The following is a 14,771-nucleotide window of genomic DNA, read 5'->3' on the forward strand; positions in this document are numbered from 1 at the left end:
GACAATGTGTGGAGCCTAGGAAACAAGCCCTTTGCGGTGGCACCTTGTATTTTTGTTACGCAACTTACCCTGCAGGACAGGGAAGCAGAAGCCACCCTTGAAAACATGGTGTCTCAGCCTGGGCTGCACATTGGACTCACCTGGGGAGACTGAAAGAATCCTGCTGCTTGGACCTCTGTCCAGGGATTCAGAGTTCATTGTTCTGAGGTTTGGCCAGAGTTGAGAAGCACTGTCTTAGGACACCTTGATTTCTGAGATTATGTGCTCTCACCTGAAAAGAGGGAACCATAGCAGAGTTCAGGAAATGAGGGCTGGCGGGCCATGTCCTGCCAGCTGCCTGTTTTTATAAATAAAGTTTTATTGGAACACAGCCACACCCATTTTTAAAATGTATTGCATTTGGCTGTTTTTACTAAAACAGCAAAATTGAATGTTGCCACAGAGACTGTCTGGCCTGCAAAACCTAAAATATTTACTATCTGGGTAGTTCTTTGCAGAAAAAGTTTGCCAACCTCTAAACTGGGGAGTAATGAGTTTTGGAGGACGTTGGTGGTGGAGGAGAGGCTGGGCCACCAGTGAGAAGGTAGCACCCTTTCCTCTGGTTGAGATATAGACCCGGAAACTTTCTCAACACGCACAGGCAGTCACTGCCAGCCCACCAGGGAGGGCACGCAAACAGAGCCTTTTTGCTGTCTAGGAGTTCTTCTTATAGAATCTGAAGCTTTGCTCTACATAGTTACAGGAGCCTAGGTGAACTGGTGATTAGGCCAGAGCTGCTGGATTCTACAGGGGCAGAGGGCTGGGCTGGAGCAATGGATTCCTTTCCCTTGTGGCACCTCTATCAGAATTGAAAATTGCCACTTTCTGTGACAGTGGCATTAAAGGAGGGGAACTCTGAAGGCAAGAGGGATGCCCAGGTGGCCCTTAGGGAAGCTGCAGAACTGTCAAGGTATAACAAAGCCAGGAACCTTGTTCTTTTCTTCTTATGGTGATGGCACAGACCAGCAATTCTGGACACTTCTGGAGTCATCTTTACCATACTACTCTGGACCAGCTCCTCTGTCCAAATTTGTGACAGAGGCTGTGCAACGATAGGACCGTGGCCTCCTACAGCTTTCCCTTATCCCAGGCCATAGGAGCCATTACTTATAGCATGATCTTCCTCACCCTCTGAGCAGCTTTCCCTGGCCTCACCCGGCCTGAAGAGTTGATTGTGAAGGCAGTTTTGTGGAGTGCAGGTCTTGTGAGAGGCCTGTGGATCAAATGGATTTTGACACTTTCGTTTGGTCAGTCAACCAACAACTGATTACCAGTTGTCACCGCACCAGGACGTGCTCCATGTGACCCCAAACCCCAATATTCAAACACTTTAACTTAGAAAGAGTTAAAGGCTCTGATAAGTCCTTCAATGAATAAACCTCTTTGCCTTTCCTTAAACTCAGCTCTCCCTGTATTTCCCAAACTTTGTTCATTGAAAAAGAAAAAACCTCTTTCCCTGTGAGTATGCTGTAGAATGACTTTCTGTTCTACAGCTCATTCTCTGGACATGCTGCATCTGGGGCTGCACGGAGTGAGCCCAGAGAGAATGGAATGCCCAGAGAGAATATGCTACTTTAATTTACATTTACATGTAATGTCATTTTTGTAGTTTGTTTTATAATGTACAAATGTTAAGACAATGGCAGGTAGTACATATGAGTTATAAATAAATATGTATGTGGGAGGTATTGCTCAAAACTTTTTTTTTTTTTTTTTTGGAGTTGGAGTCTGGCTCTTGTCACCCAGGCTGGAGTACAGTGGCACAATCTCAGCTCTCTGCAACCTCCGCCTCCTGGGTTCAAGCAATTCTCCTGCCTCAGCCTCCCGCATAGCTGGGACTACAGGCGCATGCTACCACACCTGGCTAATTTTTGTATTTTAATAGAGACAGGGTTTCACTGTATTGCCCAGGCTGGTCTTGAACTCTTGAGCTCAGGCAATCCACCCATCTCAACCTCCCAAAATGTTAGGATTTCAGGCGTGAGCAACCGCGCGTGGCCTCAAGAACTTTTTAGTGAAAGGAATGCTTGATCAAAAATGTTTGGAATCCTTGGTCCAGAAAATAATGTCCAGTGCTTATTCCAGTATTCAGGACCTTCTCTGCCCTGGCCCCCACCTGTTTTTGTCTCTGAACTCCCCATTACTACCCTCTCATTCAGCCAATCTGAGATATGTCCTATTCCCTTCCCTAGTTACCAGCTCCTATGCCTTTACTTCTCCTGTCTCCCTCCTTATCTTGGCATGTCCTAATCCTCCAATTTTCAAGGCCCAGCCTCGTGCATCTTTGCTGAAAATCTCTTCCAGTCAGAGAAGTTTTTAATAATTTCTGTCCCTTGAATATCCCACAGCATCCTGCTGCCTGGGTTGACCAACTACAGCCTGAAGGCCAAATCTTTTTTGCAACTTTGTAATTTTCTGGTAAATGGCTGGAGCACAGCCAGGCCCGTTTGTATTATCTATGGCAGCTGTCATGCCACAACAGTACAGGTGAAGAGCTGCAACAAAGACTCTGAAGCCCAAAATATTTACTGTCTGACCCTTGACAGAAAAAGTTTGCTGGCCCCTGCCCTATTGAATAACTTTTAAATACTTACTCATTGAACCACCTCCTGAGCCTGGGCCTGGGCCGGTATCTGGTGAACAACACACCTAGTACTTTGTCTCTGGTATTTTATATGCCACATTTTGTCCCCTGGATTAGTTCTGTTGTGCTCCCATCACACTTAGTAGGTCATCAGACACACCCACAAAAGAATTAAATTTACTCCGATGACATGGGGAACAAGGATTCAGAAATACTGAGGTGACTTGGACTAAACATGTCTTTTCCTGCATTGATCATATGGACAAAACCACTGAGCCTCATAATTAGAGCAATGCATTCCAAAGACTGAGAAATGATTGTCAGTACTTGTTTGTACTGAATCAGCCTTTTCAAAATCAATACAGAAGAGACAAATGGGTTTGGGGAGGAGAAGCAGAACACACAATCGTCCCTGGTAAATGATGAGTGCCATTGAGCAAAATCATGCTTAGGCTTTCATCCCTATTTCATTTGCATTCTGGGCAGCGCAGCTTATTCAATTAAATGGCAGTTTTGAAGCTGCTTTCAGAGAGCCTGTGCATGAACCATTATTCATTGTCCTTAAGCAGGCTGAGGCTTCATTTTGCTATTTTAACTTCCAGTTCTATGAAACGATGGAGTGAAGGCTTGAGTTTGGAAAAGGTAGATAATATGTGAAGCACTTTGGTCTATGGAAGATTAAGACTTCCTTCAACAGGGTGCTGTATTAGTCTGTTTTCACACTGCTATAAAGAATACCTGAGGCTGGGTAATTTATAAAGGAAAGAGGTTTAATTGACTCACAGTTCCACATGGCTGGGGAGGCCTCAGGAAACTTACAATCATGGCAGAAGGGGAAGCAGGCCTGTCTTACATGGTGGCAGGTGAGAGAGAGGGAGAGAGAGAGAGCAAGCATGAAGGGGCATACTTATCAAACATCCAGATCTCATGAGAATTCACTCACTGTCATGAGGACAGCAGGGGAAACTGCTCCCGTGATCCAGTCACCTCCCATCTGGTCCCTCCCTCGACACCTGGGAATTATAATTTGGATTACAATTCAAGATGAGATTTGGGTGGGGACATAGAGCCAAACCATATCAGGTGCTGTGGGAAGAAGTGCTGCTGACATGTTTCCTAGAAAGCAGACTACTTAAGAGAAGGGGTCCTTCCCATTGGCATTGAGCGGTTCATGGGCTGGTCAAGGTATTTCCGCACAGTGAGGAGTGCCATTGATTGGTCTTTCAGCAGAAAAGTATGATTTTTTTTATTTCTGGGTGACATCTTACAGTGAATTTTGCTTTAAAAAATGGTTAGGGATGGAATTTATTAACTTGAGTTCTGTTTCTATAAACTTCTTGAATTAATTATTCAAAAAGAATTGAAAGGTCTTTAGTGACTTTAATTTTTTTTTATTGAGGCATGAATTTCTATATGGAAAAATGCGCAATTCTTTAGCATGCAATTCAATGAGTACTGACAAATGAATCCACCTGAGTAACCCATGTATCATCAAGATAGGGAAATTTGGCCAGGAGCAGTGGCTCACACCTGTAATCCCAGCACTTTGGGAGGCTGAAGAGGGCAGATCACTTGAGGCCACGAGTTCAAAACCAGCCTAGCCAACATGGTGAAACCCCATCTCTACTAAAAATACAAAAATTAGCAGGGTGTGGTGGTGCACACTTGTTATCCCAGCCACTTGGGAGGCTGAGGCAGGAGGATCACTTGAACCCAGGAGGCAGAGGCTGCAGTGAGCCAAGATCAGGCCACTGCGTTCCAGCCTGGGTGGACAGAGTGAGACTCCATCTCAAAACAAACAACCAACCAGATAGGGAAATTTCCAGGACTCCAGGAAGCTCTCTTGTGTACCTCTCTAGTTGACTCTCACTCTCCCTCTGAGAAGCAACTCCTGAGTGCCATCACTATTGAATAATAATTTTGCCTGTATTAGAACTTCGTATGCATGAAATCATGCATATGTACTCTTTTGTCTCTGGTTTCTTTTACTCAGAATGTTTGTGAGATTCATTGATACTTTGAATGTATCAGTAAGTTGTTGTTAAGTAGTAATCCATTACATGAATATATCACAGATTTGTTAATCCTTTAACTGTTAATGGATATTTAGGTTATTTCTAGTTTGGGGCTATTATGAATGGGGTTTCCGTGAATATTCACACAAATATTTTTGTGGGCATATGTTCTCATTTCCCTTAGGTAAATAGCTAGAAGTGGAATTGCTGGGTCATATGGTAGATATATGTTTAACATTATAAGAAGCTGCAAAATGTTTTTCCAAAGTGTTTGTACCATTTTGTATTTCCACAAGCAATATATGAGATATTTGATTGCTCCATATCCTTGGCAATGTTTAATATTACTGGAATTTTTAATGTCAGCACTTCTAGTGGGTATAAAATGGCATCTGATTGGAGTTTTATTTTGTACTTCCCTGATGACTAATGACATTGAACACATGTTGGTCTGCAGATTGACCATTCACATACCTTCTTTTGTAAAGTGTCTGTTCAAATCTTTTGCCCATATTTTGATTAATATTTTCCGTTGAGTTACAGGAGTTGTTTACATATTTAGGGCACAGGTCATTTTTCAGATGTGTGTATTGCGAATACTTTTTCCTGAACAGTGGCTTTCATTTTTGTTTTATTACTGGTGAATTTGATGACCAGAAGTTTTGAATTTTCATAAATTCCAAATTATCCATTTTTAAAATGTAAGTGCCTTCTGTAGCCTAAGAAATCAACGCCTACCTGGAGGCCATAAAGTATCCTTTACTTTTTTCCTAGAAATATTACAGATTTAGTTTTTACATTTAAGTCTGTCATCCATCTCAAATTCATATGTGTATGGTGTGAGTTAGGGGTTGAGAATGTAGTTTTTAGTCATTTGTTTCAGCACAGTTTGTTGAAAATACTGTCCTCACTGAATTACCTAAGCACCTTTATTTGATGTCAATTGACCATATATGTGCAGCTTTATTTCTGCACTCTCCGTTTCATGATCTGTTTGTCTATTCTAATGCTAATACCATACTGCTTTGATTAATTTGATTTAGAGGAAGGCCTAAAATCAGAAAATGTGAGTCCTTGGGCTTTTTTCTTCTTTTTAAAAATTGTTTTGAAAATTGAGGTCTCTTTTACTTATATGTAAAATTTTAAATCAGCTTTTCAATTTATATTAAAAATGCTTATATATTTTGATTGGGAGTTCATTGAATTTATAGATCACTTTGGGAAGAACTTGCATCATAAAATAGAATTCTCCAATTTTTGAGCAAGCTACCTCTGTCCATTTATATAAGTCTTCTTTAAGTTCAAACAAATATTTTGTGGTTTTTAGTACTTTGTAGTATACAGACATTGCACACAGTTTAATATACACCTATTATAGTTTAATTGATACCTATTTTATTCTATGCTATCATAAATGCTATTATTTTCCAGTTCAATTTCCAACTGTTTTGTGTTAGTATATTGAAATAAAATGGATTTTGTGTATTTATTTTGTATTCTGTGATCTTGTTAACTCTCTTTTAAGTTATATTATGTGAATTCCTTAGGATTTTCTATATAGACAAAATCTATGTAGAAAAGTAAAGACAGATTTTTTTCCCTTTTCAATACCTATGGCTTTTGTTTATTTATTTGTCTTACAGTATTTGCCAGGACCACCTTTACAGTATTGAATAGAAGTGGTAAGACAACCTTGCCTTGTTTCTGATCTTAGGGGGAAAACATTCAGTGCTTCTTCATCAATATAATGTCAGATACAGGTTTTTTTTGTAAATCCTTTTCATTAGGTTGAAGATATTTTTCCTTATTTCAAATTTCCTGATGGTTTTTATGATGAACAAAAATTGAATTCTATCACATGCTTTTTCTTTATCTATTTGATGTTATGATTTTCCTTCTTTGTTCTGTTGATGTGGTGAATTATGTTGATTAATCAAATATTAAACCAACCTTGAATTCCTGGGATTAATACAGTTTGGTCGTGATGTATTATCTCTTTATTTATAGGTGGATTTGATTTAAAATTTTGTTAAGATTTTTGTATCTAGGCTTATGAGGGATATTGGCGTATAGTTTTTTTTTTTTTTTAAAGTTCTTGTTTGGTGTCAAGGTTAGGCTACCCTCATTAAATTAGATAGGAAGTATTTTCTCCTCTAATTTTCCTGAAGAGTCTATATAAGATTGTTTGTATTTTTTTCTCATATATTTGATAGAATCCATCAGTTAAGGCATATGAACCTAGAGTTGTTTGTTTTATCATGGCTATTAACAGTGAAATCAATATCTTTTGTATTTCTAGGGCCAGTTATATTTTGTATTTCTTCTTGTGTCCATTTTGATAATTTCTGTTTCCCAAGGAGTTTGACATTTAACCTAAGTTATTGAACTTATTGGCATAAAGTTGTTTGTAATATTCCCTTATCCTTTCATTATCTGTAGGATCTGGAGTAATGTTTCCTCTTTCATCCCAGATACTGGTATTTTCTGCTTTCTTACTTTTTTTCTTAATCAGTGTAACTAGAATTTCATAATTTTGTTCATTATATTAACCAAATTTTGGTATTATTGATTTTTTCCTGTTACTTGTTTTGTTTTAAATTTCTGTACTTATCTCTATTACTTTATTCCTTCTTTTAACATTGAGTTTCATTTATTCATCTTTTTAATACCTTGTTAAGGTAGAATCTTGAGGTAGACTATTTATCTTGAAATTTTTTTCTTCTATATTATAAGCTTTTAAATGTGTAACTTCTTCTCTAAGCTCTGCTTTCGTTTCATCTCACAAATATTGATATGTTGTTTTCATTATGATTAATTTCAAAATATTTTCCAATTTCCCATGTCATTTTTTTCCTTGACATATGTATTATTAATAAGTATTTTGTTTAATATCCAAATCTTTAGTCTATTTGCAGGTATCATCTTTTATTAAAATCTAGATATCAATGATATTTTTCATATCAATATCATACATTGATTTCTAAATGTAGCTCATTATTATCAGAGAACATAGTATGTGGATTTCAGTCATTTTAAATTTATTGAGACTTATTTGATGGCCCAGTATATGATCTAGAAAAGAATGTGTGCTCTGCAGTTGTTAGGTATGGAGTTCTATAAATGTTAACTAGGTTAAGTTTGAAAGTAGTATTGCTACAGGACCAACCCACAATAAAAATCCTGAATGCTGAGTCTCTGTTAGACACCACTTCCAATGTATTATTACAACTCATTAATAGAAGAATTAAGTATAATCTCTGTGATTGCACTGGGGCAGAACTCTTGGAAGGTTGCACCTGGATTCCTTGGGACTTTGCCTCATGTACCCCTTCCCTTTGTTAATTTTTATTTGGATCTTTGTACTATAATTTTAAAAAGAACAAATTTTTGGTTTCATTGATTCTACTGATTTTCTGTTTTTAATTTCATTGATTTCTGCTTTGCAGAATAAAAAATATACATTTTTTCTGCTTACTTTAGATTTAATATGCTCTTCTTTTTCTAGTTTTCTAAAGTAGAAGCTTAGATGATTGCTTCTAGATCTTCTTTTCTCTTCTGATACATGTGTTCAGTGCTATAAATTTCCTTGTAAGCTTTGCTTTTGCTACATCCCACACCTTTTGATAGGCTGTGTTTTCATTTTAATTTTTAAAAAAATTATCTTGAGAATTCTTTTAAAAGTATGTTGTCTAATCTCCAAATATTTTGGGATTTTTTTCAGCTATCTTTTTTGTTATTGATTTCCAGTTTAATTTCATTGTGGTCTGAGAGCAGACACCGTATGATTTCCATTCTTTTAAGTTTGTGAAGATGTGTTTTAGGGCCCCTGATGTGGTCTATCTTGAATGTTCCAAGCAAGCATCTTTACATGCTTAAGAAGAATGTGTATTCTTCTCTTGTTGGATGAAGTATTCTATAAATGTAAATTAGATCCAATTGATGGTATTGTTCATTTCAACTGTATTCTTACCAGTACTTTGCCTCCTGAGTCTGTCAGTTACTGATACAGGGGCATTTAAGTCTTTAACTATAATAGCTAGTTCATCTGTTTCTCCTTGCAGTTCTATCAGTCTTTGTTTCATGTATTTTAACACTGTGCTGTTAGATGCATACTACATTAAGGATTGCTTTGTCTTCTTAGAGAATTGACCTCTTTATCATTAAGTAATGCCTGCCTATCTTATTCCTTGATAATTTTCCCTGCTCTGAAGTCTGTTTTGTCTGAAATTAAACCAACTACCCTCACTTTCTTTTGATTAATGTTAGCATGGTATATCTTTCTTCATCCCTTTACTTTTAATATATCTGTGTCTTTATGTTTAAAGTGGGCTTCTTATGGACAAAATATAGTTAGGTCTTGTATTTTAATCTACTCTGCCAGCCTCTGTCTTTTGATTGATGTATTTATTCCATGCTCATTCAAGGTGATTATTGATATAGTTGGATTTATATGTACCATATTTGTAACAGTTTTCTATTCACTACACCAGGTCCGTCCATCTTCCTTCCTTCTTTCCTTCCTTCCTTTCTTTCTCTCACTTTTCTTTTCTTTTCTTTTTTCTTTTCTTTTCCTTCCTTTCTTTCTTTCTTTTTCTTTCCTTCTTTCTTTCTTTTTTTTCTTCTACTCTTTTTCTGCCTTCTCTAGTTTTAATTGAACATGTTATGTGACTTAATTTTCTCTCCTCTCTTAGCATATAAATTATGCTTCCTTTTACAGTTATTTTAGTAGTTGCCTTAAAGTTTGCTGTATGCATTTACAACTAATTTAAGTCCACTTCAGATAACCTTACACTACTTCATCTGTAGTGCAGGTATCTTATAACTGAGTGTCTTGGCCATTTGTGCTGCTACAACAGAATACCTGAGACTTTATAAATTCTTCTTAATTTATAAAGAAAAGAAATTTATTTTCTCACAGTTCTGGAGGCTGGAAAGCCCAAGATCAAGGTGCTGGCATGTTTAGTGTGTGGTGTAGGCTGCTCTGTTTCCAATATGATGCACTGATACTGTATCCTCTTGAAGGGAAGAGTGTTGTTTCCTCACCTGGTAGAAGATAGAATGGAAAAAGGGACAGACTTTCTCTGTCAATCCCTGTTATAAGGACATCTAATCCCATTCATGAGGGAGGAGCCCTCATGGCCTATTCATCTCTTAATGACCACACCACTTATTACTGTCACATTATAACACCTAAAATTTGGAGGGAACACATTCAAATCATAGCACAGAGTATTCCACATTCCTCCCTCCAGTTTCTTATAACACTGCTATTATTCATTTCACTTATCCATAGACAGTAATTTATTACTATTATTATTTTGAACAAGCTGTTATATGTTAGATTAGTTAAGAATAACAAAATATTTTATCTACCTTCATTTATTCTTGCTCTAACACTATTTTTTTTTTTTTTTTTTTTTTTTTTTGGTAAGACAGGGTCTCACTCTGTCACCCAGGCTAGAGTACATTGGCACAATCATGACTCACTGCAGCCTCAACCTCCTAGGCTCTGGTGATCCTCCTGGTTCAGCCTCCTAAGTAGCTGGGACTACAGGCGGGTGCCACCGCAACCGACTAATTTGCCTGACTAATTTTTTTTTTTTTTTTTTTTTTTTTGTAGAGACAGGGTTTCACCATGTTGCCTAGGGTGGTCTTGAACTGCTGGGCTCAAGCAATCCTCCTGCCTTGGTTTCCCAAAGTTCTGGGATTACAAGTGTGAGCCACTGTGCCTGGCCAAACATTCTTCCTGTCTTAATGCAGATGAGAATTTCTAAACTATATCATTTTGCTTCTCTCTTAAGAACTTTTAACAATTCTTGCAAGGCAAGTCTACTGGCAACAGATTCCTTCATTTTTGTTTGCCTGAGAAGGTCTTTATTTCTCCTTTACTTGTGAAGGGTAATTTCATGGGATACAGAATTCTAGGTTGATGGTTCTTTCTTTGAACACTTTTTAAGTGGTTCACTCCATTCTCTTCTTGCCTGGATGGCTTCTGAAGAGAAGTCTGATGTAATCCTTATCCCTGTTCCCCTACAGGTAAGATTCTCCCACCCGCTTTCTGGTTTCTTTCAAGATTTTCTCTTTGTCTTTGATTTTATACAGTTTGAATATGATATGTGTAGATGTAAATCTTTGTAATATTCATTGTGTTCAGTGTTCTCTCAACTTCCTTGATCTGTAGCTTGATTTTTGTCATTAATTTTGGAAAATACTCAGCCATTATTATTTCAAATATTTCAGTTTCCATTCTTCTCAGTCTGGTGTCCCATTACACATATGTTATACGTTTTGTGATTATCTCACAATTCTTGGATATTCTGTTCCCTTTCTATTTTCTCTTCTTTTTGCATTTCTTTTTGGGGAGTTTCTTTTGACACATCTTCATCCTCTGCAATTATTTCCTTGGCTGTGTTCAGTCTACTAATGAACCAGCAAAGGTATTCTTCATTTCTGTTACAATGTTTTTGATTTCTAGCATTTCACATTGATTCTTTCATAGAATATCCATCTCTCTGCTTATATTACCCATCTGTTCTTACATGTTGTCCACTTTTTCCATTAGCCTCTAGAGCATATCAATTGTAGTTATTTTAAGGTTCTGCTCTGTTAATTCCACCCACACCTGCCATTGGCCATCTGATACAGTAGATTTAAGCACAGACTCAAGATAGATGGCCTGTATTTGAATTCTGGCTTTCCTTATCAGCTATGTAATTTTTTGCAGGACGTATACATTCTCTATTCCTAAGTGTCCTCATTTGTGAAGTAGGAATACTCATAAAATCCACCTCATAACATTGTTAGGAGAATCAGATGAGTTAACACATGAAAGGCACTTAGAGTAATTTCTGACACAAAGTAAGCCTTCTGTATATGTGAGATGATGATATAGCCATTTGTAAATCATGCCAGCACACTCCCATCTGAGGGCTTTTCCCTTGCTGTTCTTTCTCGGATGTTTCCCTGATGGCCACACCACTGGATTTCTCCCCTCATTTAATCTCTATTTGAGTGTTGCCATCGCAGTGAGACCTTCTCAAACACCATGTATAAACACACAGTCCTTCTGAAGCTGCTAATCCCTTTACCCTGCTGTATTATTTTTCCATAGCAAGCATGATGATCTGATGTATATTTGCCTGTTATTTTTTGCTGATTTTCAGCCTCCTTCAACTTAATATAGGCTGCATAAAGTCAGGGTCTCTCTTCAAAATTTAAAGAATTAAAATGTTTCTAGGGCAGTTTTCTCTATATGCACATAAGAAAGTACTGCGTTGCCCCTTAACATTTATGTTTTCTGGGAGTATTTAGTGACATTGGAAAATATTTATATAATGCTATCTCACCCATGCAAAAGCAGCCATGGACAGTACATAAAACATAAAAAGATTATGTGAGCAGATGAAGGTCCACAGTGTAAGGGATGGCACATGGCCTGTGCCCAGGTCTAAGTGAGTTCACAGCCCTCTTCCCTAAGCCACATGTAATGTTTTTTGACTTTGTCTTTCAGTATGAATACTTCAATGCTGTGCTGATAAATGAAAGGGACAAAGACGGGAATTTTTTGGAGCTGGGGAAGGAATTCATCTTAGCCCCAAATGACCATTTTAATAATTTGCCTGTGAACATCAGTCTAAGTGACGTCCAAGTACCAACGAACATGTACAACAAAGGTAAGACTCCCAGCCGCTGCTCCTTTTAGGAGGTGAAGAATCAGGGGGTTGAGAAGTAGGGGCTGGCTGGTTTGGGATATAGTTTTGGTTTGTTTCATTTTTTTTGAAAAGCACGGTTATAAGCTGAGTGTGTCAGGTATCAACTGGATAGGTGAAGCATGTACCTGTTCTGCCTGGAGCTTCTGGGCTTGCTGTTTCTCTGGCTGGTTGTTTACATCAGGCTCTCTAACATGTAGAATAGGGGTTGGCAGTTTCTATAAAGGACCAGATAGTAAATATCTTAGGCTTTGCCAGCCATAGAGTCTCTGTTCCAACTCTGCTGTTCAGGCACAAACGCAGCCAAATGGCTGTGTTCCAGTGAAATTTACCTACAAAAAGAGATGGCTGGATGTAACCTGCAGGCTGTAGTCTGCTGACCCCTGATGTGGTACCTTTGTTTTCTTCTTCCAGTTTGTGGAATGGCATTTAAGGGCTGGAGAGCTCCTAGGGGTGCAATGGAAACAGCTGGGGTCTTTTCTTAGAGTATAAAGCAGCATGGACCTTAACAGAATTCCTTATTTCCAGGCTTGTGTGCCTCAAATCCAGTCTTCACATAAACTCTAGAGTTTATTTTTCCCTAAGTTCCCATCTGCCATTTCCAGTTGGAATTATAGTGGCCAAGGACTGGGCTCTGACATCGGATGGACTCTGGTCAGACCGTGTTCTACTTCCTTCTGGCTGTGACCTTGGGCACGTCACCTCATCTTTTTAGGTCTGAATTTTCTCATCTTATGATGTGAATAATAATCATATCTACCTCATGGGGGTGGTTTTGAGGGCTAAATGGAATAATGTTTATAAAGGGTTTAAGTTGTTTTCAGCATCTTTATCCTATTGCTATTGAGTAGTAGTTTTCAGCATCTTTATCCTATTGCTATTGAGTAGTAGTTTGCTCTGCTTGGTCATAGCTAAAAAACTTCTAAACAAAGAACTATCCTCCTAGAAAAATAAGCCAGAAAGTCATGGAATCTTCAAAGTAAAAAATATGCCACATTGTCTCCCATCAAGGTTTCAAAGATATCAGGGGCCAGTTTCCAAATCATATACAAGAGCTCAGTAGTCAAGAGCAAGGGCTATGGGTTTAAGTCCTGTTCTTCCTCTTGTAGGCTGTGTGATCTTAAGCAAGCAACTTTGCCTTTCTGAGGCTCAGTTTCCCTATTTGTGAAATAGGGATAATGATACTGCCTCCCTCAGAGGGTTAGTGAGAGGATATGAAATGATGTGTGTGTAGCCCTTAATACAACAGTACCATACAGAAAGTGCGCAGTGCATTTTAGCCGCCGTTGTTTTTATTGGAAAATAACATGAATACAAATTGCACTTCTGAAATGTTCTAAGTCACTATTTAAGGGGTTTGGTCAGTGATTAAAGAGATTCCAACTAACTGTCTCTGAAACATTTTTCTTATGCGTGTTGGATATTAGGTATAGTTGGATACATAATGTCTCTTTTTCCTGGTTTACCTGTTATCCATCCTTAAGAGTCAGTGGAGGCAGTACCCCATTCATTAACTGTTCTGATAGTTACTGGGGATTCCGAGGTGAATCAGATGCAGCCCCTCCCTCAAGAGATTCACAGTTCATATAGGGAACAGATAATGAGATAATTAGAACACCATGTATCACATATTGGCCACAGTGTGGACAGCCAGGGGACAGTGGGAGTGCCAAGGATGGGACCTGTCTACTTCTTCACATGGGCAGGGCCACAGTTCATCTTTTTTTCATTTTTCCTCTTAGAGAAAGTGATGTCAATCTAAACAAATCCTAGAGGGCTCTGGACTGGGCCATATCCTCTACCCTACTCTTTACTTTGGACTCTTCCTTAGAAACAAATGGAACCAAGACATAGAGGGCTGAGCTCAGCTTCATTTAGTGGAGTTTAGTTCTCTAGAATGATCCTGTCAGCAGATGAAATCCTAAATGAAACTGCCCCTTTTTGTGCGATGTGGCCAAAAGAAAGCCATCTTCTTGGCATTCAATATATTCCCAACTGAAGATGAAAAATTAACATGATTTTACAGAGCAATTTCAGACGTAAAACAATTCAGAATGATCTTTTAAAATATGACAGTTGCTTCAAGGTTTCTTGAGCCATTAACACCATTATAGAGATTTAATTGCACCTCTAGCTTTAAAGGCATAATTGTGCCTTTTAATGGTAGTAACATGTAAGGGACCCACACCACCACTGATCACCCAGGCTATAGAATCATGCTTGTAATGATTCCTAGACAGAATCTTCAGGGATAGTCAGGTTTTTTTGAGCCGTGGGAGGTAGATAATGATATTCAAAGTCATCCTCAGCAGCCCTCCTGGGATCTGCCCATCACCTCTGCCCAGTCCATTGTCACCCAGCCAGGCTGTGGGGCATGGACCAGGGTCAGCCAGGTGTTCTGTCTTGTCTCAGCCAGGTAGTGAA

The 14,771-nt window shown here is 38.3% G+C and overlaps 1 protein-coding gene across 3 annotated transcripts in view; it reads left to right on the forward strand.

Moving 5' to 3' along the window:
• The window catches only part of CACNA2D3 (calcium voltage-gated channel auxiliary subunit alpha2delta 3), a 943,155-nt gene that overhangs the window by 362,119 nt on the left and 566,265 nt on the right, over nucleotides 1–14,771 (forward strand). For all 3 annotated transcript variants that reach the window (XR_008546971.2, XM_016941319.3, XM_016941320.4), the window contains exon 5: nucleotides 12,149–12,311. Coding sequence is in view for 2 of the 3 variants with exons in the window: in XM_016941319.3 (XP_016796808.3) it covers nucleotides 12,149–12,311 (163 nt within the window). In the remaining variant the exon portion in view is untranslated. The remainder of the gene's footprint in view (nucleotides 1–12,148; nucleotides 12,312–14,771) is intronic.

This window comes from Pan troglodytes, chromosome 2 (assembly GCF_028858775.2).
Source record: "Pan troglodytes isolate AG18354 chromosome 2, NHGRI_mPanTro3-v2.0_pri, whole genome shotgun sequence".
NCBI classification, from domain to species: domain Eukaryota; kingdom Metazoa; phylum Chordata; class Mammalia; order Primates; family Hominidae; genus Pan; species Pan troglodytes.